Source organism: Corticium candelabrum, chromosome 4, assembly GCF_963422355.1.
Source record: "Corticium candelabrum chromosome 4, ooCorCand1.1, whole genome shotgun sequence".
NCBI classification, from domain to species: Eukaryota; Metazoa; Porifera; class Homoscleromorpha; order Homosclerophorida; family Plakinidae; genus Corticium; species Corticium candelabrum.
In genome coordinates, this window is record NC_085088.1 from 1,786,431 (window position 1) to 1,810,748 (window position 24,318).

At 42.7% G+C, this 24,318-nt stretch overlaps 2 protein-coding genes across 2 annotated transcripts; both read right to left on the reverse strand.

Annotated features, from left to right (window-relative positions):
• Positions 1-4,393: 4,393 nt before the first annotated feature.
• LOC134177921 (thrombospondin type-1 domain-containing protein 7A-like) lies at positions 4,394-5,373 on the reverse strand. Its single transcript, XM_062644698.1, has 2 exons — positions 5,112-5,373; positions 4,394-4,620 (listed from the first exon to the last, which is right to left on the reverse strand). Exons 1-2 carry the CDS (start codon positions 5,342-5,344, stop codon positions 4,539-4,541), a joined length of 315 nt encoding a protein of 104 aa, XP_062500682.1. The 5' UTR covers positions 5,345-5,373; the 3' UTR covers positions 4,394-4,538.
• An 8,828-nt stretch (positions 5,374-14,201) lies between these two features.
• LOC134177981 (protocadherin Fat 4-like) lies at positions 14,202-24,126 on the reverse strand. Its single transcript, XM_062644760.1, has 25 exons — positions 24,118-24,126; positions 23,852-23,995; positions 23,452-23,778; positions 23,249-23,395; positions 22,986-23,183; positions 22,238-22,456; positions 21,908-22,174; positions 21,675-21,842; positions 21,285-21,611; positions 21,068-21,214; positions 20,590-21,006; positions 20,253-20,519; positions 20,025-20,186; positions 19,645-19,965; positions 19,432-19,584; positions 19,128-19,367; positions 18,909-19,073; positions 18,688-18,851; positions 18,398-18,626; positions 18,214-18,342; positions 18,067-18,141; positions 17,467-17,992; positions 17,282-17,409; positions 16,424-16,918; positions 14,202-16,357 (listed from the first exon to the last, which is right to left on the reverse strand). The coding sequence occupies exons 1-25, from the start codon at positions 24,124-24,126 to the stop codon at positions 14,384-14,386; spliced, it is 7,398 nt and encodes a 2,465-aa protein (XP_062500744.1). The 3' UTR covers positions 14,202-14,383.
• Between the last annotated feature and the right edge of the window lie 192 nt (positions 24,127-24,318).

Consider the following 24,318-nt stretch of genomic DNA (forward strand, 5'->3'; position numbering starts at 1 on the left):
ATCCCGACAATCGGCTAACGGTCCGGACCATTGGCGAAATTGGGTTAGAGTTAGGGTTAACAGAAAAGGTACAATGTAGCACAGACTATCCTAGGGTTGGGGCTGTGGCTGGGGATGGGCTGGGGTTGGGATTGGGGTTTAGACCGTTCGCTAATTGTCACATATACGGACCGTTCGCGAATGGTCGACATTCCTACTTGGTCTGATGATTACCGGTACCATGCAATCAGGAGTTATGCGCTTGCTCATGAAATGATCTCTGAAAGAACCCAACCACACCACATCCGGTTTGTCTATCGCTATGTTTACTTTTAAGTTTGTCGTCTGTTCACCCCGCAGTTATTCGCTTAATAGATATGAATCACAATTGGCATACTTACTACAACATACCTCTAACTTATCTCCATGTAGAGCAAAGAGATTGCCTGGTGACTTGATGAGTTTGTATGTATGTGTCTGGCTTGCGTCAGGATCATTGCTAGTCAGAGTTCCAACCACAGTACCCTTACCGCTGTTTTCATCCACGTACAGCACAGTTGGCTACACAATAGAAATGTTAATTATTAATTAAACATCACGTTGCCTCAAGGATGCGGCCATCATACAGAAAGCGCAACGGGAGCTTCGTTGACATCGTTCACACGAATAGTAACCTTCTTATCGACGTACAGTCCTCCAGGATCTTTGCTTCGAATGATAATCGCGTACCTGGAAAACAATGGCATGAGATTCACGTAAAGATACGACGATCGATGCTTGTCGAACAATAGAAAATCGCTTACTGATTAGGCGGAGTCTCAAAATCTGCTTTAAATTTGACAATGAGTGAGCCTCGATTCACAGCAAACTTACCACCTGCGTTGTCCACAAGACTGTAAGTGTGTGTGTCGGTTTTATCAGGATCCGATGTAGACAGAGTGGCGACGACACTACCAGATGACGTATTCTCGTCAAATGAAGTAGCAGAAAGCACGACCTAAAACGAAACATTAGAAAAATGACGTCGTAGATAGAATTATTGTTTATAAGAACCGTACGCTGGTGGGTTTCCGATTTCTTCTTTTACAGTAGGTGGTATTGTAAGCAGTCCATATCCCAGATGACTGACAAAGTATGACGGATGGTCCATTCTTGAGTTGGTAACCATTCTTGCACGTCAGCGTGCACGAAGACTGGTAGGTGGTTCCAGAACAGGAAAATCCCGGATACAGACAAGAAGTGGAATACGTCGTTCCACTAGGACAATACTTCACAGATGGAGAACCACAAGAGACAGCAGAGCAACTGCTAGCGTCCAGTTTATAACCCTTATGACAAGAACACACGCCATCTTTACACACGTGATCACAACCTCCATTGGTCTGACCACACGTTGCCGTCTCCTGAAAACAACAACAAACAAATAATTATAAAATAAAAAATAAATTGCCAATTATAATAATAACCGTTATAGGCGGGCAAGATTTGCCCATACAAATCGTTGGCGTTTTCACCCTTGCATTTCGTATCTTCGTTCCAACGCTGCATTTCGAACTACAACTGCCCCAATTTCCCCATTCTAGTTTGCAATCTTGATTTGAGGAGTAGTCTTTACATTCGGTTGTCTCGTGAACGTTCAGACACGAGCCTCCACATAGAGCCGTCTTTCTGACGGTTCGAGATCGAGATTTGGTCCCTTTGCCGCACACATTGCTACAAGCTGACCAGTCTGACCACGCTCCGTGTGTGCAATTGACGGGAGGGCTTCCTTTACAGGAGCGAATCTCCTCCAAGCTGCCACATATACCACCACACGACGCGGGTGTAGTCTCAGTCCGTTTGCGAGACCTTAAACAAACAAACAAACAAACAAATTAGAATCAGTCCAAAATAGATTTGTCCACACTTTATAACATGAGGCCCACGTGCGTGACCACATGCTGACAGCTTCTCGTAGTCGTAAGCACGTGGTCACACACAGTGGCGTAGAAATTGCATCAAGGTTGGGGGCAAACCGCAATACGCGAAAGCGTGGCCTCGTGTACCCAGGACGTCTGCGCGCAAGTGTAGTTTGCACTGTCGTATATTGGAGCTCCTCGTTTTCTTCCACTTGTAGCTCGTTTTCACAATAATCTAGTTTACATCTAGTGAGCATAGGCTGCTGACTGGGGAACCATGGCTCCCGTGGCCCCCTGGTTCTTACGCCTATGGTGCCACACGTGAGTGTCCATGCTCTAAAGCGAGTAGATACCCGGAAGCGAGTATAACAAGACACAATATGTAACTTGGCCAATTTGAGAGCTTACTGGACGCCTGATCCGCACGTTGCCGAGCAACTGCTCCATTTCCCCCAATCAGAAGTAACACAATTGGTGAGACAACAGCGAATACAGCCGATAGTACGAGACAGTGCCGGACAGGCAGCTCCACCACACACACGATTCTTAATAACGGTGCGGGTACTGGTCTTAGTCCCTTGTCCGCAATTTCCGCTCTTTGGTATGCAAGCACCCCACGACGACCAGTTACCGACCTAAAAATTAAACGTCAATCAACTCGATTGTTATCAATTACTGTTGCAGATACCTTGCAATCTCGATCCGGTTGGCCACTACAGGTCTTGGTCTCTGCAAGGTGAGGGCATGGAAGACCGCCACACGATGCTTTGCTCTGTACAGTCCGCTTGCGTAAAGTGTGTCCGTTACCACACGTTACAGTACAACTCCACGAACCCCAGGCGCTCACCTACACACCACCAACCCTCACTTTTCTACCCTCGCTGTAGTGAACGAAGAAGGTACCTGACAGTCTTGTGGACAACAGGCAACAAAGCAAGGTTGTGACTGTGTCTCCTTCTTACATTGTTTGCCTTTACACGTCGCCTGAATTGTAACGACCTTTTTTCTTGTCCGAGTTCCTTTACCGCTACAGAGGTGCTTTCCTGTACACACTGACCAGGCACCCCAATGTCCGAGTTGACAGTCCACCGGACAGCACACCCCTGTGTCACAATTTTTAGTTTGTAGCAACTTTGGACAAGCCGTTCCTTGACACTTGTTCCACCTAAGTTTACATTATAGTCGTGACGTCAAAATTTAATACAAGACACAAGACATCGCGATACTTTGTGACTTGTCGAGTCCTCGTTCTTATCGACTGTCCACATCCTTTACAAGGTGACCAACCAGACCAGGTCGTTACAGTGCAACTAAATTGACAGCAAATGGTTGTTATACTCACATAAACTGAACGCCATCATTATATAAACATCATCATATAGTAACAGAACTTTACATGATACATTGCCCGCCATAGCTATGTATCATGTAAAGTTCATACAAAATACAAAGATACATACCAAAATGTCTGTTGCAAATTGATCTAACAGTATACTGCACTACTAACCTACTATCTGATGTCAAACAGACAAAATCATGAACTAACAGTAACAACGTATTGAGTCAATGACTAACCTAAACGAACAGTAAACGATGACGGTACGTTTGTCTGACTTGATTTTCAACCTTCCCTTCACCCCCAAACTAACAATTGCTCACTTAGCATAGTCTGAACGGGTAGCGAACTAGTGCAAGTGACAAATCACAAAGAAGGCGCATGGTACCGTTGCGAAACAGTACTACTCTATAATATGCCATCGATATTCAAACATATCACTATCCAGCTGCAGTCTCCAGTACCCCTTGTACCAAAATACGAGTAAATACTAACACACAAGTACAACATTCCCCCACCTATCCCCAACATACCTAACAATCCGATGTATAAATTGAATGTATAAAAGCATCTATTCGATACGTGAACGTGTACAAGCCTATAGGAACCTCTATATACCAACGGTTTCCGTTTAGTAAGAAACCTCTTGGTTAGGTTCGAACGGCACTGCCAATTTGTCTCCACCAAATGTCACGAGAGGCTACATACGAAAGTATGTACAGGATCAAGAGGCACGAAGGAAAGACACTGTATTGCTATCTGTGCCCTGCCATATACCGTGCGGTACCGAAAGTAGGCGGTGCTAAAGTACTCTACAATCGTATCCCTTATCTTGAGTGTCTTATTTAAATTTACGTTTTGTTGTGCCCAAGTAGTAAATCAATTCGTTCAAGTGTACAAGCCACCACTCGCTTGACCTCATTGACTGAGGCATTAGACAAAAACGAATGTAGGAAATAAATTGTCTTGCATGAAGACTGCATGCTAATAATCTAACGCTGGAGACAGGCTCTTGCTATTTGCTATCGCCATTTCTACGTTCTAGAAAATTGTTGGAACTTGAAGCAAACTTTAACCGTCCGTGTATGGATTGGTACTGTATATACGTACTAGTAACTAATGACCAACGATTCACTCGCATGCAAACAAGGCCAAGAAAATCGAAAGAAGACTTAGCAGCCAAAATCTAATTAACCGACTGTCGAAAGACGACAAATTGCTTGTCTACTAGTAGACGGAGTCACGGGCCGCTAATCACTTGGATCAAAGGTCGTCTAGTGCAACATAGTTGTCAAAGGCAAACTCCACGTGGTTGCCTGCCTATACTAACACTTTTCTTCTTGTACCACACGTCGTCTGTAAACGAGGTCCTGCAAGTGCCTGCATGGCCTCTCTTCACTCATTGCTCTGTAAAGAGAAACGTATTTAATAAACCCGTCGTCACACATGCACGTAACTAGAAACGCGTAAATGAAGTCTGTATAAACGATTCTAGCATTCACGATGCTCTTCAGTCGGCCGACATGCCTGCTAGTTTCTTGAGTCGCTTAAATCGACTGCACCATTCACCCACACAAAATGCAAACGGACTCACGCGTTGTCACATTCAATTACAATCTGTATCTATATACACACAACGCTTAGAATACTCATCTTTAGCCCATATAGCCTCATGGGTACACCAGCGTCATTGCAAATGTTCTACATCACATGTAGTACATGTACCACTTTAAGGTTGATTAATTAAAGCAACTGTATGGTTCAAAGCTCTGCGCGTTGCCTATATTATTTCGAGAAGCACACGCAGCAGCCACATGCAAGACACGAGCCTCCCCGCAACATAAATCAACACGAAATCGCCTTTCTGCATGACATTACATACTAGACGAGCAACTTACTTGACGACTCCACTGCTGCATGGCTTAGACTCGACCGAAGAAAGCTTGCATTGTGTTGTCAATAGAGTACGAAATTTAGTACCACCATAGCCACAAGTCACCGAACACGGACCCCAGTTGGTCCATTTACCAGCTTTGCAGTTGCCTGGTTTGTCCGGCAAGGCACTATGTGATAGTTCACAAAACTGAAAAACAAGAACAACATTTCTAAACCACAGTGGCAGCAAAGTCATAGCGGGAGCAAAACGACTCGTCCAGTAAACATTTGGTGCTCAATGCTATAAGCGATTACTGGGGAGTGAAACATGGGGGCAGCAGCATATCACTACAATCTTATCAACGCTGCAGGTCAAGTGAAACGTTATCTCTACAGTCCGTTCCACACAATCTAGATAGCAAATGTATGAGGATAAGACGGAGACAACCACCACAAACAAGATCAACGCATATTACATGAAGTCTGTTTGCATAGACAACAAAATGTCTGCGGTATATAGAGAACAAATGTCTGCTTGTAGCCTTGGCTACAGTTTTCCTATGATTCTACCGTAACACACCTACAGCAAATAAGTTAGACATTTAGCTCATAGGAAATCTCTAAGACAATAGAATGAGCTGCTAGTCATGCCTATAGACACACAGCATTTCTATCTGGCAACAACTACAGGACATTGCACAAGTTGCATGTGCACAAGAAACGATACCTAAAGATATTGATGATAGACATACGCTTAGTACAATCAACAATACAAACTCATGAGTTTCTGTAATCTACTGTACCCTGCAGCTGCACATCTATGGTTCATTGAACTGCTATATCAAATAAATAGGATAATGAATAAACAAGCAACAGCAAGCAAACTGCCATCTAGACAATACACACTACAAGCAAGGCCTAATGAATAAGCAAAACACCCGGTACCGCTAAACACTACAGATATCAACCATAGTTTCCCTTTGTGTAATGTTATAAATCTTGTTGCCAATACCAGACAATGCCTTGCATGCAAAAACAACCTGATTGGCTATGCTTGTTTCAAATTGACCTCCAGCATCACCAGAGACTGACCAATCCTGATCTGTAGATGACAAGTTACCAATATTAGTGCTAGCTGACTTGTGTTCCCGTAACGTTCTGCATGACAAATGACACTGATTGTTGACATATTAAATCAACAGGCAGTCACAGGATAAGCAAAGTCTGTGTCTAACTAGAGTTTTCCACTGTAGGTACTTTGAATGACGCTAGTACTGCATGTGGTTTGCTTCATAGTCTAGTATTAATACACTAAATTGACTACCACCTTTGAATAGAAATCAACAACTGGACATGCACAGCCATCTACCTAAAATTAGCACAAGTCTGTACATACGTACGACAGACATATCAACTAATTAGCTAACAAGAGATTCTAAGAATTAGGTTAATATTAACGCACTTCAATTACTACTGTGGCCAGTAAAACAAACCGATACACAAGCAAGCTTGTACAACATGCATACTTGTGCGTTTGAGGTTAAAGAGAAGAAGAGCTTCACGCGCTGTAGTATACGTCTACCACATTCGCCTCCACCGCTGATTTAATACAAAGATAAAACGACTGACACCTAGATTCCGTTCGTCTAGCAGTGAAGAACTAGCTCAACGTAGTTTCGTGACCAGTCTCTTTTGTGCTTTCGTCATTCCCGGATGTGGGATCCTGCTCGAAGTTCCAAACACGGCTGCGAAGTGTTGATAGATTGTTGTTCGCAATACCGTAAACATAGAAACATTGGCAAAACTTTATTATAGCGTTTCTCTTAAAACCATGTTGGCAAATGTTACCTTTGACGCTTTCTATCTCCAAAACTATTAATATTTGCCATTTGTTATTTTAATGTAGTAGAGTAGTCATAGTTATTTAGCGCACGTTAGCATACCACTTACTTTATTAAATCGCAGTCACCGTATACACTACATTGGTGTCAGAAGTGGGCTATTCAACATCCACTAAATACCCTTCATTGCCTGGGTAAGCGAACACGCCCTGATGATGTTTAGAAGGTTTTCAAACTGTTGTTTCTCATCAGAGCTCAATGACTCACCAAGATTATTTCAACTATTAGGTTATAAATATTGGTACTGTACTCTTTCCAGCTGGTGTACGATCTACATCCAACACAGTAACTACTTCAGTAAATTTCGTCAAACTCTGTCACCAGAACAATCGCCAATAGCCGTCTAATTGAAGGTAGCTATTCTACTAACTAGGATCGTACGCGTGTCTTTGTTACAACATTTTTCATCTCGTGTTACAGTTTTGGCCATGCAATCAACACACTGAAATCCATGTGACATAATATGTTTGCAGTCCTTCTCCTCGCTAGTGGAGCAAAATGCACGTGCTAAAACACGTGGAGTGAGCGCAAGGAGGAAACTGGGTACGATGCTGCAAGCATCACCAAAGAAACTGAAAATTCCTGAGTGTTGGATGCTTCTTTGTGTGGTACACGGCGATTGCAGGTAAAAAGACTGATATATTCTAATGCGATGTGTTATATAACCACTGATATGCTAACGTGCGCTAAGACGTGAAACTATTATATTACTACATTACATCACTCCCCCTCAGACGAAGGACTAAAGTCTGAGTCTACAATATAATCATTCAGATATTGTGGGCGAGATCTTTGACATTGAGATCTTCTAAGTACTCGAGGAGCTTCAGTACTTGAGTTAGAATCTGATTCAACGGGATCAGGTAACTCTTCAGGATTATCCTCAGAGTCTGTGGAAATATCTGAGAGAATCTCTCTCTGTTGGTTTACATTTTTTAGTATCCAAAAGATCCCTCTGTTGGTTTACATCTGTTCTAATATCTTTAAAACGCAAGTTACGTTGTACATATGATTTTATTCTATCATGATGGAGAGTCACATCCTTCCTCCCATATGGTCGACGAACCTTGTATACTATGTCGGGTATCTTTTTAACAACTTTATAAGGTTCCGTCCATCGTGGACAGAAAGAACGAGATACTTGTTTCCCTCCACTAGGACGTGCAATCCACACTAGATCTCCAACACTGTATGGGGTGAAGTGTATCTTTGATTTGTTGTACTGTATCTGTCTTCCATTTGACCTATGACTGTAGTTTTTCTTTACCTTTTGGTATATGTCAGGAACAGATGTCAAACTGTTCTTTACATAAGCCATTGGTGACGTCGTCTCGTGTTCTGTTACCCTGCACACAGAATCTGCTGCAGCTTGTAACAACGTTCTAGGCATCTCTTTGAAAATATCTCTATATGGAATGTCTCCAATCGACTCATGGTACAACGTATTATAGGCCAGTTGGACTCGTGTCAAATGGTTTTGCCATGTTGTATGGTTAGAATCTATCACCTTTGCTAGCATTTCTCCCATTGTCTTATTGAAACGTTCTACCGCACCATTTGTTTGGGGTGATATACCGTTGACCTAGTATGTCGTATTCCATGTTGACTACAAAATTGCTCAAAGCTCGACTTGTGAAACACGTTCCATTGTTGGAATGAATTACTTCTGATAGTTCATATCTACCAATCCATTCTTGAATCTTGCAACTTACTTCTTCTGTTGTCTGTCGTTGCAATGGGCACAATTCCACATATTTGGAAAATGCATCCTGAATAGCTAAGATAAATTGTAGTCCCTTGTCGGTTCGAGGTAACGGTCCTTTAATGTCTATTTCGACTCTCTCAAACGGTTTCTCTGCTATAGGGCGTTCTTTCAATGGAGCTCGCGCTCTTTGATGTGGTGGCATCCTTTTCCCCACATGTATGACAAGATTTTGTGTAATCCATTACATCTCTGTTTACAGTGCTCCACCAAAATCGACCCAATATCCGAGTCAATGTCTTCTTGACGCCCTGATGTCTTGAGAAAGCATTAGCATGCGCCAGCCGAAGTATTTCAGGTATTAGAGCAATAGATAGGACAATCTGTGAATGCCCTTGAGATGATGTTCTATATAATATTCCATCTTTAGATAGCGTTAACTTCTCCCGTAGTAAACGTTGTAATTGTAGTTGTTCTGGATGATCCAAACTCAATTGCTTTGCTGTATTTCCACTGACATGGCTAAATGCCGCTGATAGCACAAGATCTCTCCTCTGGAAGTCCCTGAAAGTGTTCGTCGTTCAACAATCGCTCAACATACAAACTCTTGGTGAGTTTCCTTGAGGTGAAAACAATAACGCGGAACTTGTTATATTGTCTTCCTGAGTAAACTGTTCTTCGCCATTACCGAATCCAAGACGACTGATAGCATCCGCCACTCTATTTTGATCTCCTTTTATGTATTCAGTAGTGAAGCAGTATTCTTGTAATTCCGCTATCCATCTGGCGCGACGGCCACACGGGTCTTTAGCAGTGGATAGATATTGGAGTGGAAATGATCAGTCCGCAGCAAAAATTTTGTTCCAAGCAAATGGTGTCGAAAGTGACGAGTTTCCATAACGACTGCAAGAAATTCTCTATCATATGTAGAGTATCGTCTCTCTGTCTTAGATAAAACTCTACTAAAATATGCAATCGGTCGTAGTCCTTCTTTCTTGTGCCAGTTCTGCACCAATCCCTACAGTTGATGCATCTGTAGTCAAAATAAATGATTTATCTGCCACAGGATGAGCCAAGATTGGTGCTGTAGACTTTTCGCTTCAAAGTATTAAATGCATCTTGACAATGAGTTGACCACTGAAATTTCTGTTCTCCAGCTAACATAGATGTCAAAGGTGCTGCAATTGTAGCATACCGTGGAATAAATCGACGATAAAAACCAGTGATGCCCAAGAATACCTTCACCTCCTTGACAGTAGTGGGTGTAGGTATTCTTTCAATAGCAGCAACCTTCTCCAGATAAAGATTAATTCCTTCTGCACTAATATGAAATCCACAGAATATTGCCTGAGTTGTAACAAATTGACATTTCTTCGCGTTAAGTCGAAGTCCGTGTTTGTGAAGAGTTGTAAACCGATTCAAATGTAATTGAAATGTATCTGAAACTATACAGAGATCATCCATATAGAAGACTAGCTGAATTGGTGTTAAGTGTCCAAAGACTAGTGACATCATTCGACAAAACGTTGCTGGAGCTCCCTTCAATCCAAAGGGCATTCTGTTGAATTCATACAAACCTGAAGGTGTCCGGAACGCTGTCTTTTCTTATCCTTTTCCACGATTGGCACTTGAAAATATCCTCTTGCCAAATCCAAGATGCTAAAATATTTCGCTGCTGATAGTGACTCAATCACCTCTTGAAGATTCCCAGTTGGTATTGCTGTGTCTTTAGTTTTACCATTTAACTGTCTGTAGTCTACGCATAAACGAAGACTCCCATCACTCTTGCTAACTGGACATATAGGTGCCGCATATCCAGAAGTAGATGGTTGAATTAGTCCATCTCGCCGTAATCGTCTCACTTCATCTTCAACCTCAACTTTCCATCTTGTAGGTAGACGTCGAGGGCGGCAAGCTATTTGGAGTTTTGGTAGAAAGCGGAATCGTATGTTCAACATCCACTGAATACCCTTTATTGCCTGGCTAAGCGAACACGTCTCGATGACGTTTTAGAAGATTCTCCAATTGTTGTTTTTCCTCAGAGCTCAATGACTCACCCAGATCTATGTCAACCATTGAGTTGTAAATATCGGTACTCTTTCCAACTGGTCTTCTGTCAACCCCATCCAACGCAGTTGCTTCAGTAAATTCCGCCAAACTCTGTCCTTCATGTACTACTACAGGTTCTGTGCAGACATTCATAACGCTCACTGGAACATCTCTCCTTTTTTCTCCAACACAATAGGTAGCACATCCCAAAAGTCCTGAACGTTCAGATAACTCATCCACTACTTCCACAATTCCTGTCCATTCACTAGTAGCATTGGAGTGTATATTTCCCCAAATGGTGGTTTCTTGCCCAAGTCTGAATAGTACACTGCTTGGCGAATACACCCGACCAAACTTCAATAAACGCTCTTCAGACCTTGTTGGTTCTGATTTGACTGGTTGGAATGTTGTCACTTCTTCCCCCTTCAACAATGACTTTCTATTAGCAACATCTATCTGGACCTCAAGGGTCGACAGAACATCAGTGCCCAAAACCCCACAGTCGATTCCTTTCGCAACGTAAAATGGACTGTATACCTTTTGAGATCCCAACTGAAACGACGTAACTACAGTTCCCTCACACTGTAAGGTAGTACCATCAACCATTATTGGTTGTCGAACAATATTCCTTCTAACTGTCATGTGGTTCATCTGAACAACATCAAGTGGTATCAAGCTGATGTCTGCTTCTGTATCCACCAAAAAAGAAAGAGGTTGCTGGTCAATATTAGCGGTAACCATAATTAGACCGTGAAGAGCCGTGGCTAGATTAGTGATCTGACCTCCTCTCTTTGATGCAGGAGATGTAGCAGCACAGTTTCGGGCAACATGCCCCAGTCTCAAACATCGATGACAATCGTGAAAATGAGGACAACTAAACTGAAGGTGGTTAATATCACCCCAAATATAACATCTCTTACCAAGCATTGGGTCTCGAGGTTGCTGATACTTCATTCTAGGTGTCCACCTCCGACCGCGACTGCGACCACGCATCGACTGCACTGTCGCTTGGGTGTCTAAACTGTCGTTGCCAAAAGCGGTAACTGTCTGACGAGTAGATGACATATCGTTGTAGATTTCCATGTCACATCCGGAAACTTGATTGACTGCTGAAGCCGGTAAACTGCTTTGATTGACTGGACTTGCATTTGCCGGTGCCGGTCTGACCGAGGGAATTCCGCCTAATCGAAGTTGATTGACTTCCTCAGCTAATTCTTTGACAACTTTAGCGTTAGTAGTCTTGTCTCTTTTCAACAGAATTTGGAATTCTCTTGGTAGACCATCTAGAAAGACGTCTCTGGCCAAAGTAATTGCGGACCCACTATCAAACCCCGCATACGTTAGCCGTACTAACCTGTCAATGTCGTGCGCGAACGCCGCTGGAGGTTCTTCGAACTTTTTCCATTTTTGCCACGCAACTCCTCCACCGCGAGCCGCCTATCTATTGCCCCACCGAGAAACTCCTTCTTTAGTGAAACCACGATAACATCAAAATCTTGCTTTTCCTCACTGTTCAGACGTCGATAGTTTTCAAAGACCGCCCCTTCTAATCGGGATGCTAGGGCGAGTGCCTTCCTTTCTCCTTCAAAACCTTCAAGTGCTGTCCAGACAGTAATACGGTCTAGAAAGGAAAGTAAATTTCCAGTTCCATCGAAAACCTGAGACACATCACGTTGCATTCTAAAATCCCACTCCTGTCACCAATGTGGTACACGGCGATTGCAGGTAAAAAGGCTGATATATTTTAAGTAAGCGATGTGTTATATAACCACTAATATGCTAACGTGCGCTAAGACGTAAAACTATTATCAGGGAGTGCGGTAGCACTCCCTATGTAGGGATGCGAAGAATCTAAAATGGCGCCCCATACAAAAGTATCCAAACGGATCCGAACCAGATCTGTCAGAACTCAATAGAGAGATCTCGGACCCACGTAGCGCTCAACTTCAAACGTTCCTAACGGTAGCCAGACTATCACCGCTGACACTAAGCGCCTCAGAAGCCAGCTATCGGCAAGTAAAAAACCCGATTTGTTCTTTCACATTTCACATTTCACTTTTCACTTTTGTCAGCCAGGCTAGCGCCTCACTCGAAGCAGCTACAACGACGAGAGTCACACCAAACGATTCGCTCTTGTCCGAAGAATTGCACTGACCCACCAGCTAGAAATATGCAAAGTCACCTTGTATCAGTCAACTGCTGCCATGCAATTTCACGTACTGCTTCCCACAACGCCATGTTGCTCAGGTCACGTGTGTACATGTGACTACGTACCGTTTGGAAGCCTAGGTGCCACTTCCACCTGCTGCTACATGCTGCTTACAGTTGCGTGTAGTTGAACATGTACGACTATGTTCAACGGCGCGGCGTCCTGTGTGACTCTCTGTGCATGTAAGCGTGTGTTTCTTTCGTGGAACCCTAGCTAGGTCATGGGATTGTTTATAGATGCAATCAGTGTTATTACGTACATCCGTCAGCTGCTACGTACTTCCGTGTAAGTCACCTTGTATCAGTCAACTGCTGCCATGCAATTCCACGTACTGCTTCCCACAACGCCATATTTGCTTCCCACAACGCCATATTTGCTTCCCACAACGCCATGTTGTTCCGGTCACGTGTGTACATGTGACTATCCTTTGAAAGGCTAGCTGTTCCGGTCACGTGTGTACATGTGACTACACCCGTACCGTTTGGAAGGCTAGCTGCCCGTTGTCTATAGCGCTAGGACTGTCATTTCCATTTCAAACTACATACACATACTCGATGCATTACCCCTCTTTAGTCTTAGAGCTCTCTAGCTATGCAAATACAGCAACGTCACACGGCATTCTCGCTAACGTCCCAGTTAACAACTTTAGCCCAGTCATCGTCTAGCTCCCTCTCAGTCACCGTGCGAAATGCAGCGACGCAAGCTTTCCTTTCTTCTTCTTTTCAATTAATTAATGCTCTCCTTTCTACTAAAACTGTCATTTCCATCTAGAAATGTATGAAACAAGTCCAAAAATATATGAAACAAGTCTAAAAACATTTTGAGAAAATGATGGGCATGTAGGGATGGGTATGTACTTATGTCATTTATGCCCATCTCCTACATCACACTCTTTTACCTAGATCGCTTGCAGCAGTTGTGAATGTGATGTAGGAGATGGGCATAAATGACATAAGTACATACCCATCCCTACATACCCATCATTTTCTCAAAATGTTTTAGACTTGTATTACTACATTACATTTGTGTACTGTACCAAAAAGGTAAGCGCGCACTTGTTGCACCACATTAGCCTCGCCAGAAGCAGTGTGGATTGCAGTCCCGGATGCCTTGCCATCGTGGTGGCAGTCCCGGATGCCCTGCCATCACCATTATGTAGTGGTGATCGCAGCGCATATTGGAATGCAATCTACACTGCGTCTGGGGCGAGGCTACACTAGTTACAGTAGTCGATCACTAGAACAACCAACGATAGAGAAACACATTTCAGGATCTATTGCTAGACTTCAGGAGGCAAATTCTAATACGCCAGTTTTAACATTCGAGCAATCTTAGAGTAATTACGACAAAAACTAGAGACTGTCAGACTGAATGAACAAGCACGCCACATAAAGGTGTCCTTCACAAGAAGCAGTCACAATACATTGACGTCATTCAAGTGGCATCACTGAGAATCGATTGAGGATCGTCATAGACGTTACCAGATCCTTCGTATATTTGATTGACCGTGCTGTCTTCTCTATACAAAGGGTTGTTGCAGATCATTTGTGTATCTTCTGCTCTAGAAGATTCGTAAAGAGGATTAGAGCACATTATATCGGAATCCATCGTCGAATTGTCTTCCAAAAACAAAGGATTTCCGACGCCGTGAACATCGTTAGGATTGTCGTATTCATAGTCGACGCTGCATTCGTCATCGCTGTCGTACAGTGGGTTGTCTGTTTCTTTGTACAGAAAAGTACCATTTACTTCTTTGTATAAAGGATTCGCCTTCATCTGGTTGTGGCGACTTGGGCGAATAAATGGATTATTTGCGCCGTCATCGATCACTGGTCTGGCGTTTCTCGACTTCCTAACGATCCAAATGCGTAGCAGCAAACCACAACCGACGACGACTGCAATGGCAACCAGCGACAGAACGATGGGCAATGTGAACTCTTTGACGGAAGGGGAAGGGGCACCGATGAAATGTAAAGATGATATACTTGGAGTTGTAAAGTTAGAGCAGAAATCATTGTCATGCTTCAGTGTATTCGGGCAAAGAATGTCTTGAACTTCGTGTTTAGACAATAGTCGACTGGCAGTGTTGTTTCCATCATCGGTAATCACAACAAAGTGAACGAATGCGCTCTCCCCTATCACTTCCATTTGTACGATGTAGACAGTTGATGATTCGATCATAGTACCGGAAGAATTAAAAGATGCAACGTTGAGACTATCTTCAAGAAGACGCTCAAAGTCATCGTCCAATTTGGTTTCGATGCCATCATTACCTGGAGGAAGACGAATTTTGATGTGGGAGACATAGTTTTCATCAGTGCAGTATCTCTCTGATAAACTATTGTCTGGCCGTGCACCTTTTCTTTGTCCCAACAAAGCATCTATACCCTTAGTGGGTCGAGGAACACATATTTGTCCTGGGCACGTGTCATGTTGACAAGGACCTGTATGAAAAGAACAGCGGTATCCTTTATAGGATGGCGGACACGTACAAGTGAACGTGTCTATACCATCGATGCATGTGCCAGAATCACAGGGAAGTGAAGCACAATCGTCGATATTAGTTTCGCAATTCGATCCAGTAAATCCTTTCTTACAAGAGCAGAAATATCTTCCTATATCATCATCACATTTCCCGTAAAGACAAGGAGAAGATAAACATTCGTCGATCTCTTCGCGACAGCGTCTACCAGTCCAGCCGCTAGCACACATGCAGCTGTAGTTGCCTATGCCATCTACACACGTACCGCCGTTTGCACATAAGTTTTGAGATGTTTTGTTTGCAGCGGCAGAGATAAATTCCAAATCACATTCAGGAATGTCATAACACTGTTTACCATCTCCTGTAAAGCCGTCTCGACATTGACAGCTTGCCGTCGTTGATCCCAGTCTATTGCACGTAGCGTATTTGTGGCATTCCGATGTGTTCGTAGCACACGGATCTATTGGTTTCACCGTCACAGACAAAGTCTCTTGGGACGAAAGTGGCGGGAAACCGTCGTCTACTGCCAATATTAGAATCTTGTGTGTAGAGATCTTATCATATTGTAGAGTAGTATTCAAGTACAGACTTGATCCGTTCATGTAGAATTCCCTCGAATTTTCGTCTCCATCAATGCTTACTATCTTATAGATGACTATTTCATTTGTTTCCGGGTTGTCACAGATCAACTGTCCTACTTTCTCCCCAATGCTACTGTTCTCGTAAATCCACGCACCGCCGGCTACTCGAATGTTAACTGGAGGCTCCGGATGGCCTGTAATATTGAAGAAAAACGTTTGAACATAAGTATAAGAAGAAGGCAAACCATCATCATATACAGATATGGTAACATTGATGATTGGCACAGCCAAACGATCAAAGTCGAACTGGGTTGCATCGGTCACAACCAACTGTCTCTTCGATATCTACACAACAACGTACATTAAACGAGAAAAGCCGTCACTCAACATACATCAACACCCAATAACAACCTTAAAGGCAGACGCCCACCGTCCAATTACTCGAAATATATAAGATTGTCCGATGTCTTCGTCGACAACCATCAAATTACCAATAACCGTTCCACTTGGAATGTTTTCTGGAAACGATTCGTGCCCTTTAAAAATAATTTGTGTAGGCGCCTCATTCCGGTCAGCCACAACGACGTGAAACGATCGCTCAATATTAAGTGGAGGTCTCCCGCTGTCCGTGCAGAGAAGCCTGACCCAAATGTCAGGATCCGTTTCATAATCGATATGAGCATTACGTGACAGCAGCAGCTCGGGAACGTCTTCTTGCAAAATGTGAAAATATTCCGATCCGTTGAGCAAGCGGCAGACGTGAGTCTGATTAAAATCGGGATCGATAATGGTAAACTTGGCTACAGAAGTTTCCGGTGCAGCATCCTCGTCGAGCGAACCGACAGAGTGGAAAATGATGTCGGACGGTACTTCATTGACGTCAAGAACATCTACAGTAATCTCAGCCTGAAGTTATAGAAACAACGACGTCAGTTGCTTCAAATACAAAGACTCTTAGTATTTTGTTTAATTCTCCGCTCTGTCTTCTATCTATTCGTGTCACTTCATTCGGAGCGTCATTCTGTGCATCAATTTACTATTCAACACTAGAGACGTTTTATTCATTTCAGGAGGTCTAATTGTTCAAACATGTATGACTGTTGTAATTTACAGTTTCTAAGTATTTACATACCATCTAACTTCTCACACAGAAACTTAATTGCCTTACTGTAATAACCAGTTAGATGTACATGTACATTAAACACATGCAGTCTGACTGACCGTCCGTCTGTCGGTCGGTTTTTGTCTTTCTCTATGTTGCTACCGTACCTCGACGTATAAGCGCGGTTTTCCATTGTCAGTGCAGCGTACGATCATCGTATGACTCGGACTCTGCTCGAAGTCCAGTCCCTCGCTTACGGCCACCACCAACTGATTGTTAACAATAGTAAAGAGATCTAAACAGAAACATTTGTATATCGAGTAACTACTACAGTCAAGAAAGACGGACGTACTCATAGTATCAACAACTCGTGCAATCAAACACAAATGATCCTGGAGTTTATCTTCATCGTAGACAGAAAAACTTCCGGCTACAGTTCCTATGGGGGAGTTTTCTGGAACGCCGTTGCTAGCGAAACGAATGGATTGAGGATGATCATTCGTGTCTATCACGTCAACAGTTAACGAAACGATCGTATCGAGAGGTGGCATTCCGTCGTCTGTGGCGGTCAACGTAATATTGTAAGACGATGTGTTCTCGAAGTCCAACTGCCTAGTCGTCAGCAAAATGGTGCCGTTCACAAGTACAAACGGTCCATTGGAATTTAAACTAAAGATGACAGAAGAACGGTTGCGGTTGACCGCGTTGTCAGGATCTCGACAAGTGACGACGCCAACAAGAGTAAACGGCGGTAAATTTTCAGGAATTTTGGAATTGCTTAAAGCCACGTCGGTAGGAGGCTCGTTAATATCAAGAACGCGAATAGTAAATGCTTTGTCCACATACAATTGAGGTTGACCGTTATCAAAACAACGAAGCTACGGTTTACAACAACAACAACAACAACACAATTAGTATAGATTGTAGTTGCTAAGTCGTTAAATAAGTATACCGTAATGTTATGAAATTCTTCCACTTCGTAGTCTAGGGTATCACTTGCAACCATTAAGGTCACGTTATTTATAACCTATAATGTTAACAACAGTAACAAAAATGAACGTAGCACACACAACACACTGTATCTTGCTGTCTTTTCTACCATAAAGAGAGAAGTAGACGGTCGCAGAACGACGCAGATATGTGACTGAACATTATTCACACGAGAGTTGTCCGGATCTGTTACGTTTAAATATCCTACAACAGTTCCTACACGACTGTTTTCCAACACCTAAATACGAAGTATCACGATATGACATTCTAATTCAACCGTCGGCTGCACTTACTTGGTCATAATCGAGTGATATGTTAGTGGGCTGTTCGTTGATGTTAGCGATCCGCACGGTTATGTGTCCTGTCACGTTGTACGAAGGAGTTCCAGAGTCGATTGCGATGATTTGAAGAATATAGTAAGAAATGCTTTCATAGTCTAGAACGGCACCTTTAGAGACCGTCAAATGACCGGTCGTAGAATCAAGAGAAAATGGCCACGGACGTAGAGATAAATTGCCGACACTATAGAAATATTTATTATCAACTGAAGTCACGAAATTTGTTTTGTGCAATACTATTATACCCTGCTGTCACATTCAACAGAAACACTTGATATGTTTGGTTCACATCTTCGTCGACTACATCAACCGATCCGACAAATGTACGAGCGCTGCTGCTCTCTGGAAGAGACAAACTTCCTGCAAGACCGACATCAGTCGGTACATCGTTTAAGTCACGTACAGACACCTGTAATCATGTGTTCGTTAAAAGTCCAAATTTTGAATAATTATTTTAAAACTTTACCTGAAATGTTTCTGTTATGGTTAGGCCACCGTGATCTATTGACGTCACCGTTATCTTCCAAGATGGCGTCTCCTCGTAATTTAGCGTCTTGGTTGTGACCAGCTCGCTGTTCTTGATGGCAAATGGTAACCCTTCTTTTGCATTCGAAATGATATACGTAAAGTTCTAAAACTAGCGATGATGAGAATATAATTTAAAACTTAATCATCACGTTATCACCTCTCTGGTTGTCAGTTGGTCATCTGGATCGATTGTATAAAATTTACCTACGACTCCTGCAGCTGTGTTTTCTGGAAATTCTCCTCCTGTCATTATAATTCTTTCTGGTGCCTCGTTGACGTCTAGGATTTGTATGGTAAACTTGCGATCATCATAAAGGGTTGGAATGCCCGTGTCGGTGCAGCGGATGACGACGGGAAGAGAAGTATTCATCTCGTAATTTAAGTCACTTGCGGCAACCTGCAAGTTACATACAAGTCATCGTCGTTTCTCAACGTCTCAATTACTATGGAAAATTGCTCACTCTGAGAACATTTTCCTTCACTACAAATCGTCCACTTGCGTCGTCAATCGCACTACAACTGTAGTTCTGCCATTTTCCTTTCGGTCCGTCATTGTCCGGATCGTGGACATTCACGACGACAACGACGCTGTCTACTGGACTATTCTCTGGCATCTGCAACGCAGCGGCATCGAGTGACCATACACAAATACTCAAACGTTGTTAATTGTTAACCTTGAGATGTGATGTAGTGATTATGAACGGATGTTCGTTGACATCTAATATCGTTATTGTAAACAACTCCTCTCGATACAAAGACGGTTTGCCATCGTCTGCGGAGCGAACTGTAATGTTTATCGTGTTGAGCGTCTCGTAGTTGAAATCGGCCGTCGCTGACGTGTAGAGGCATCCATCAAAGATATCAAAGAGACCGGCAAAATCGTCCTGCAGTGTGTAAGTGTGATTGTGTGTTGGATCTTCATCGTCGGTGTTCAAACAACCGATTAGAACATTGTTCAAATTCTCATTCACTCTTAGATTAGAAATATGAATATTCTACAAAATACTGCGTCTAGTTGATGCGATACCAATGATATGAGATTTTTGTGTCTCACGATTGGAACGTCGTTGACATCAATCACTTCCACTTTAAATCTGCGAACGACAAAGAGCCCGTTTGCGTCTACAGCACGAATGTTGATGTAATAGCTTCCTTGTTCTTCAAAGTTGAGATGTCCAGCAACTCGTAACGTCGTATAACAACGAGTGTTGACTCCCTAACATGTCAAGGAAAAGAAATTGTGGTTTAGTTGACGCATTCACGCTACAGAATATATACTTACTGTTACATTTGTGAAAGTTTCACATCTGCCCGCATCATCGAGTTTAAACGGAATTTTGTCAGCCGAATCCAAAATAAATTTGACCGTGTCGTTGCTGTCGTACTCGACTATCTCGACTATTCCCACCAATTTATTCAAACTAGAATTTTCCGTAACACGTGGTTTGTTCATCTCGAACGCCACGTCTCCCTCGTCACCTTGCACGATGGAAAGGTTGAATGGAGGTTCATTGACGTTTCTAACTTCAATGACAAAACGTCTCGAAATCTGTAAAATAAAAACATTGTTTCACTAGATAAACGACGTGCAGGTTAGAAATAGAAGAGACTAGACTAACGTTAAGTGAAGGTATTCCGTCGTCTCTTACGGTCACCAATATCGAATGACTCGTCGACGTCTCGTAGTCTGCAGGCGACGCTTTCCGTAACTCGTTAGCGACGATTTTAAACTTGCCGTCGTCGTCATCGACCAAGACGTACTCCAAAGTCTGTCCTTTGTCTTCATTTGTAGCGAAGAGAAGTCCCACTAAAGTATCTTTGGGATCGTTTTCGTAAACGGTGTTACTCGATAAATCGAGATTCCTCGGTCTGTCGTTGACGTCTGTCAAGTGGATTGTGATGATCTCATCTCTAACGAGCGGAGGCGACCCGCTGTCTGTCACTCTCACTACAACGTCGTATTTATTCTTTTCCTCCATGTTCAACATACACCACTTGCCACCTAGAGCTAGACACTTGCTATTGTATACTGCAACCTGTAGACGTCACATAAACAATAGACAAAAAGAATTCGAAATGTAGATCTCATTCTGATACCTTGAGAATATCTCCATCCATTCTGAAGCGACGATCGGCACTATCTACGAGTTTCCAAGTAAACGTTTGTCTAATAGAGTGTGAATTGTCGGGATCCGATGCTGACAGTCGACCCACAGCGTGCATGAACTTTGCATTTTCCGGTATCTAGAAAATACAGCACGACAGACATGCCTAGTATATAAATGAAACAAATTAGTATTGGTATTATTGCTACCGTGTCGTGACTGATGTGAATTGCCTGTGGTTTCTCGTTAACATCGAGAACTTTGACCGTGAAGCTTTTTGTTACACTAAGAGGAGGAGTTCCGTCGTCAGTACATTGGACGGTTATAGTATGTTGCTGCTGCGACTCGTAGTCCAAGTTTGCATTCGAACTCACTCGTACTTCGCGACCGACCATCACAAAACGGCCATCGGCGCTGTCAGTAAGTTGACACGAGTGCGACTGCCACGTGTCTTGATCTGTGACCGACACTTCTCCAACGACAGCACCGTTTACATTTTCGTGCACACGAGGATTGCCGCTAGCCACATCCACGTCCTAAATACAAAACATAAACACGTTTTTATGACAATCATTTCACAAATTTTAGTATGCAAATACAGTTGGAGGATCATTGACGTCTACTACAAAGACAGTCAACTTGACTACTCGAGAGAGACCGTGTCCACTTTTGTCGGTAGCGCGAATGATGATCGTGTGTTGCACATTGACTTCGTAGTCTAACGTCTTTCCAACAAAAAGTTTGGCTCGGCAAACGGAATTGAAACCCTAAAAACGAGATATTCTCTTAATTAGTCACTTCAGTCTGAAAGTAGAATGACTGAAATGATTACTTGTAATGTTGTAGAACCACAACGAACGTCATTTCCCGTTGCTATTCGAAAATTCCCTCCGTCATCGTCGTCCAAAGTGATCGTCATCATTTCTCCTTTATCCACGTCCACTACTTCCACTGTACCGATAGCAGTACCAGCTAATGTGTGCTCTCGAACTTTGGGAAAGTTGACCGTGAAGTTTAATTGTCCGTCTGTTGGGAAGACAGAAACCGAAGTTGGTCGTTCGTTGACATCAATAACGGTCACAGTAAATAATTGATTTATCTATAATATGACACAAATGACGTCACGGACAGACACACGCCGACCGGTGTGGTGACCGCTCACAGAGAGTTGTGGAGATCCGTTGTCTTTGACTTGCAATTTGAGTTGGTATGACGATCGAACTTCATAGTTCTCGAGCTGTCCAGTAAACAGTTGGTTACCACTCAAGTTAAAGTTTCCACCGTCGCTCGAAATAATGTGATATGATAGAGAGGAACTAGAATCTTCATCATCAGCTGACAAGCTTCCTATTAGAGTTCCTTTACGAAGATTTTCGTTAATCTGCAACATTAATATTAAAATAACTACGGATAATTTCTATATAGAAGTTGGATAGTTAAAAAAGTAATAATACTATAGTAACTACGAGTGTTGTTACTTGCTTCATAACAAATTAGCTTTGCCAAAGAATACAACCACATCAGATGCGTCCGTATTTATGCATGTTCGTATGTTTATAAAATAGAAATGTCGTTTACGTCTACTCTAACCACTACACTAGTTACCACACTAATACCAACACTCACAACAACACATATCAGGTACTTTCTCTCCTCTCTCCGTTCACTTCCCTTCTCTCTCCTCACACACACGCACGCACGGAAACACACCACACCACACACACACACACACACACACACACACACACACACACACACACACACACACACACCACACCACACCACACCACACCACACACAGACAACACCACACCACATTAGCTACACAATGCATCTCCTGAATTACATTCGAACGCTCGCACCTTCGAAAATGATAAAACCTAGCTTTTAAGTTACTAGTCTATACGTACCAACAGATTGCTGACTGTGAATGATCGAGGACTATCGTTGACATCCAAAACTTTAATTGTTACAACAAACTCTTTCTTGATTGACGGTTTGCCACTGTCAGTAACTTCGATTACAATGCGATGACTTGTCGACTTTTCGTAATTCAGCAAACAGAAATCTCCACCAGAATTCAAACATTGCTTGTTTGAAGGTTTCACCTTAGAGATAAAATAAAATATATAATAATTTTATCAATGTCTGCGACCATCGAAGATCTTCCAACCTTAAGAGCACCATTGACGATTGCGAATCTTCCTCCGGCGTCATCATCTAATCTATAAATATGAGTCTGAGTAATTGTATCGTCATTGTCCGGGTCTTTTGTACTAATAGTTCCTATTTCTGTACCCGCGTCACTATTTTCATTGACCTAAAAAGCAAAATTATTATTTTACTCCAATTTTCGCAACACTTTGAAAAACAAACCTCGTATTTAGACAAATAGACATTGGTGGGAGCTTCATTGACGTCAATAACTTTTACTATAAACGTTTTCGTCAAAGACATTGCGGGTGATCCTCCGTCGGTCACTTTAATGCGGATGCTGAATTGTTTGTTCTTCTCGTAGTCGACGCTTGTTCCGCTCTTCAGTCGAACTTCTTTCCCCACTATATCAAACGGTCCACCTCCATCACTCACAAGAGAGTAAGTAAACTTCTTATGTCGGTCGTCGTCGGTTGTGACGAGTTCTCCTACTACAGCTGACTGCTGGTTTTCAGTAACTGTCGCCAATCCACCGGCTAATTCCAAGCTCTATACAAACAACACAACATACAAACACGACACAACAAACATTTTGTTTCGGTACCGTTGGAGGGTCGTTTACATCTTGTACGGTGACCGTGAAGTTGGCCAAGTAGGTCTTACCGTTTGAGTCGGATACTAACACTGTGATATCGTGCTGGCTATTCAGCTCGTAATTCAACATTCCAGACACAACAATTTGCACCTGACACGCAGTCTTGACATCCTACACTCACACAAACACAATTCAAAAAATTTACTCCAACTTTCCTTCAACAAATGTTTCTACTGGAGTTCCAGATACGCTCTTGCAACTGCTTTGCAATGGAGTGGATAGTGTAAACAAACCACCGGCATCATCTGTCAACTTGAAGACAATCTTTTCATTGATATCCGGGTCTCCGGCTTCAATCGTGCCCACAACTGTGTTTGTTGCTGAATTTTCCTTTACTACTGGAAAGTTGTTAGGAAACGTCAACTGGCCATTCAAATCAAGAAATGTCACAATAATCGGAGATTCGTTTTCGTCGATAACTTCAATGGTAAAGC

Excerpts from the sequence above, each read along its gene's own strand:
- LOC134177981 (XM_062644760.1), bottom strand. Across the intron at positions 19,368-19,431 it reads TGAAGGAAAATGTTCTCAGA|GTTGCCGCAAGTGACTTAAA; the intron begins GTGAGCAATTTT and ends TGTAACTTGCAG. Across the intron at positions 18,627-18,687 it reads CTGTTGAATGTGACAGCAGG|TGTCGGCAATTTATCTCTAC; the intron begins GTATAATAGTAT and ends ATATTTCTATAG.
- LOC134177921 (XM_062644698.1), bottom strand. The coding sequence starts at position 5,344 with ATGACTTTGCTGCCACTGTGGTTTAGAAATGTTGTTCTTGTTTTTCAG. Across the intron at positions 4,621-5,111 it reads TGCAGCAGTGGAGTCGTCAA|AGCAATGAGTGAAGAGAGGC; the intron begins GTAAGTTGCTCG and ends TTCTCTTTACAG.